General features: G+C 45.0%; 1 protein-coding gene across 1 annotated transcript; it reads right to left on the bottom strand.

Moving 5' to 3' along the window:
• Positions 1-1580: 1580 nt before the first annotated feature.
• LOC126983974 (probable serine/threonine-protein kinase kinX) lies at positions 1581-3590 on the bottom strand. Its single transcript, XM_050837254.1, has 2 exons — positions 2390-3590; positions 1581-2212 (listed from the first exon to the last, which is right to left on the bottom strand). Exons 1-2 carry the CDS (start codon positions 3554-3556, stop codon positions 1616-1618), a joined length of 1764 nt encoding a protein of 587 aa, XP_050693211.1. The 5' UTR covers positions 3557-3590; the 3' UTR covers positions 1581-1615.
• Between the last annotated feature and the right edge of the window lie 1036 nt (positions 3591-4626).

Genomic DNA, 4626 nt, shown 5'->3' with positions numbered 1-4626 from the left:
AAGAGTAGAAAAGGAGAAAGAGGAGGAGGAGGAGGAGGAAACATGGAAACATGGACTAGCAGGCAGCAGAAAGCCTGTTGGCTCATTACTAGGCTGCCTGCTTTCAGTGATTTAATCAATCCGTTTGCCAAAGGAGTGGCTTGCAGGGAAGGATTAAAGCACTTGTGCACCTACTCTTGGATACGTTCAGTTCACTCCTGATGCAGCAAAGTGACGATCAATGCGTTTCTTGAATGAGTTGATGCTCTCTGCGCTAACCACTTCTGCAGGAAGGCTGTTCCAGTGGCGAACAACTCTATTCGAGAAATAACTCCTGCCGATGTCGGTATTGCATCGCTTTGCTTGAATTGTTTTTCCGTTGTTTCTTGTTCTCAGGTTAGTTTGTAGCGTGAAGAGTTTAGAGTGTTCGACGTTGCTGAGCTTGTTCAGGTACTTAAAGACTTGTATCATGTCTCCCCGCAGTCGCCTCTTTTCCAACGTGAAGAGGTTGAGTCGCTCGAGTCGCTCTTCATAGGGCTTCGAGCGACTCAACCTCTTCACGGTGGAAATGAGACGACTGCGGGGAGACATGATACAAGTCGTTAAGTACCTGTACTAGCTCAGCAACGTTCACTCAACTCTTGATACAAACTACTGAGAACAGAAACAAGGAAAATTCAAGCAAAGCGATGCAATACCGACATCGGCAGGAGTTATTTCACGAATAGAGTGATTCGCCACTGGAACAGCCTCCTGAGGAAGTGAAGATCCAGAGAGGAGGAGGGAGAGGTGGAGAAGAGGAGAGAGAGAGAGAGGGAGAAGGAGAGGGAGAAGATAGAGAGAGAGAGAGAGAGAGAGAGAGAGAGAGAGAGAGAGAGAGAGAGAGAGATTATTAGTACATAATGAGGCTGCCTTCCTTAGTGGACGAGCCTGTTAAATAACCCTTTGATCCCTCTGTTACATGCCCTTTGATCCGGGTATTGTCGTAACAGTATAAAAGGAAATTCTGTCGCCCCCTGCACCCTTCCTCTTGCCTGCGGATGTCAGAGGAGAATTAGTGGAATATAGTATCTAGGAGGGTGGATGAGGGAAGGGTGGAAGTATAGGTAATGTTCTTAGGTAATGGTTAGGTAATGGTTCTTAATTATAATTATTGTTCTTAATTATAATTATTGTTCTTAATTATAAATATATTTGCGTTTGCACGGCACACTTATGCACAATCTACACGAACAGAAGGCCCAGCCACTCCCGCCGCATAGATCCACATACACAGGCCGAACTCTGTCTGACGGAGGTGATGATGGAGTTCCCAGATTGTTCCTCTCTACTCAAAAAAAATGATAATGAATACAATGAAATAATAAATATATTTTAATAAAAAAATAAAAATAAATCATACATTATTTGTTGTAATACCTATAAGATGTAGAAGAGCCGGATAGGTTATGTAGTAATGTCTTTAAGTTGAATAAACTAAGATTCAATAAAGACATAGGCAAGAACTTGTTTACGATCAGAGTTGTGGATGAGTGGAACAGCTTGGCAGTCATATTTTGTGTGCCAATACAGTTAAGTTAGATTTAGTGAGGTGAGGTTCAATGAAATAGATAAGAGAAACAGCAACCTGGTATCACTACTCTGTTGTAATTGCTTTCCTTACAACAGGAGCAATTCTTTCAACTACTCCTTCCTCCCTCTTTGGAATGGAAACTACGCTTTCGTGGACAGAGGGGGCACCCTTCTCAACAACCTTCCGTTGAGTGACAACTTTTTCTTCTGTTACGGAAGGAGTAATCTTTTCAACAACTGTCTGATTTGTCACAACGGGAACCTTTTCCTCTGTTACAACAACAGGGACTTCTTCTTTCTCCTTAGAAACAGTGACAATCTCTTCTGTCGCTGTAGGGGCAGCCTGTTCAACAGCCCTTTCTTTTGGGGCAACCTTTTCAATAACCCTTTCTTGTGGGCCAGACTGTTCAATAACCATTTGTTGTGGGGCATTCTGCTCAATAACCCTTTCTTGTGTCACAACAGGAACTTTTTCTTCTGTCGGCGATGAGGCAACTATTTCAACAACCTCCTGTTGAGGGACTACCGGGACTTTTCCTTCCGTCATCGTAGGATGAATCTTTTCAACAACCTTCTTCTCTTCTGCCACAACAGGGACTTCTTGCTCCTTAGAGACACTTACGATCTCCTCTGTCACCGAAGGGGCAGCCTGCTCTACAACCTTCTCTTTTGTCACAACGGGGACTTTTCCTTCCGTCACCGTAGGGGGAATCTTTTCAACAACTATCTGATTTGTCACGACGGGGACCTTTTCCTCTGTTACAACAGGGACTTCTTCTTTCTCATTAGAAACAGTGACAATCTCTTCTGTCCCCGTAGGGGCAGCCTGCTCTACAACCTTCTCTTTTGTCACAACGGGGACTTTTCCTTCCGTTACCGTAGGATGAATCTTTTCAGCAACCTTCGCCGGCGTCACAGCAGGGACTATCTTTTCAACGACTTTACCCTCTTGAATGACAGGGGCAGCACTTGGTTCTTTTACGACGCTTGGGCTACGCGTAGCATTTGTTTCTTCAGCCTTTGCTTTTTCTTCCTTAATCTTGTTTTTCACGTCATCAACTTGGTGTTTCAAGTCTTCAATTGTTTCATTAAGGTGTTTTTCGTTACGAACCTCTTTGATGTCGCTATCACACACATTCCTTTCGACTTCTTTTTGAATTACAGTTTCTTTCTCGACATCTTTTCCATCACCCTTTTCTGTAACATTCTTCCTTTCCACGGATGTCACCTTGGTGCTTTCCTGTGGAGAAAGTTGTTCTTTCTTTTCTTTAACTAAAACTTCATTCGTTGTATTGCCGGGCAGGATCTCCTTTATTTCCTCTTTTCGTTCTGCTTTCTGAGGTCCAGCGCTCTTTCCTGAGCCACCAAGTTTTAATTCGGTTTTGTTTTTACTTTTGATAAAATTTGCGTCTTCATTGTCCTGCTGCTTTTCTTCAGTCGTATTGGTAGGAGGTTGTACAATTAATTCCTTCTTAATAACAACTTCCTCCTTTATTTCATTACCCTCTTCGTCCATTATCTTTTTAACGTCCATCGTTTGTGCTATGGTTCCGTTGTCTGGAGTCTGTTCTGTCACGGTTTCACTTTCGGTCACAGATTTTTCACCACTTTGTTTACCGTCCTCATCCATATCGACCTTAGTTTCCGATGTCTTTGATACAGTTCCGTTGGGTGCTACGTCAGTCTCAGTCGTCTTCTCAACGACTGTCTTTTTTCCGGTTTCATGCCCCGTTTCATCGATATTATCAAAGACTTTCCTTTCTACGGTCTTCACGGTGTCGTTAGAGGCAAGTCCCAAACTTGCCAATATTAGATCTATAATATTGGGCGAGTCTTTCAGTCCCGCCTCGTAAAGTTTCCTGTACTCAGCCAGTGCGGCCTGCACCAGGGCAGCACAGCGAGTCTCGTCGTCCTTGAGCCCCCGGAGCCCCGCTACCCCTGTGCTGTCGACGAGGGGCCCCAGCCCCAGCACGGTGAAGATCGTCCCAAGTACAAGAAGGTTCATAGTTGATGAATGAAAGTTTATAAAATTAAGAAGACTTGCGGTTGTGTGGCAGAAAACCGCTCTGGGATTGAAAACAGAATGGCTTCCGGAACACAGACCGGGCATGGAAAATAATATCTCGGGTCTTCCTCCGTTACAGGAACATACACACGACGGCAAGGACTTGAGATGTAAAGTCTGGTGTGTGTGTGTGTGTGTGTCTCTCTCTCTCTCTCTCTCTCTCTCTCTCTCTCCATTTCGTTCACCCAATGTCCCCAGCACCAAGAGGATCGTCCCAACTGCAAAGAGCTTCATTACTGTAGACTGAAGTTTGAGAGTTTTTGAAATCCTCATCAGTTCTTATTGTTTATTATTTCAGGTTATGTTCGATTTAGTTTGATTGGATTTATTAAGTTCAAATGTTTACGATAAATATGTATGATACGCGGCATACGCCTCGCGCTGCGCCGCTGTCGTCACTGAGGGCGGAGTAACCTCAACATTCCTCGAAAAAACACACAAACAATGCCCTTTACTCACTAAAACGACCCAAGGGCACGGCGTGTTGAATTATTACCTCATCTCGACCAAAGGGTCGGAGCATAGCCGCTGTACACAATTATAACATAAATAACGAGGTATCGGGGCCATGACGTCATTCCTACCTGGCTCAGAGCGGCGCGCGTCGTCCCAGAGGTAGGGTGATTCCTTGAGTGACTGGGACTTTTTGTATGTGTGTGTATGAGTGTGTGTGCCCGGCGGTGTTGCGTGCATACCTTGTGGTGATCAGAAGGGTGGAGGCGGCCAGGACACTACGATGAAGGTGAGCGCTTAAAAATGAGTCGTGTTTCTTGTAAGTAGGAACGTGAGGTCATAGATTGAAGGTGAAGCATTGGAAGTGTGTGTGTGTGTGTGTGTGTGTGTGTGTGTGTGTGTGTGTGTGTGTGTGCGTGCGTGCGTGCGTGCGTGCGTGTGTGTGTGTGTGTGTGTGTGTGTGTGTGTGTGTGTGTGTGTGTGTGTGTGTGTGTGTGTGTGTGTCCTCAGATGACACTCCTTTAAGCAGGTCTGGGCGTGAGAGGGACTTTGGAGTC

Source organism: Eriocheir sinensis, chromosome 55, assembly GCF_024679095.1.
Source record: "Eriocheir sinensis breed Jianghai 21 chromosome 55, ASM2467909v1, whole genome shotgun sequence".
Classification (NCBI taxonomy): Eukaryota; Metazoa; Arthropoda; class Malacostraca; order Decapoda; family Varunidae; genus Eriocheir; species Eriocheir sinensis.
This window is presented reverse-complemented; position numbering and strand designations above follow the sequence as displayed.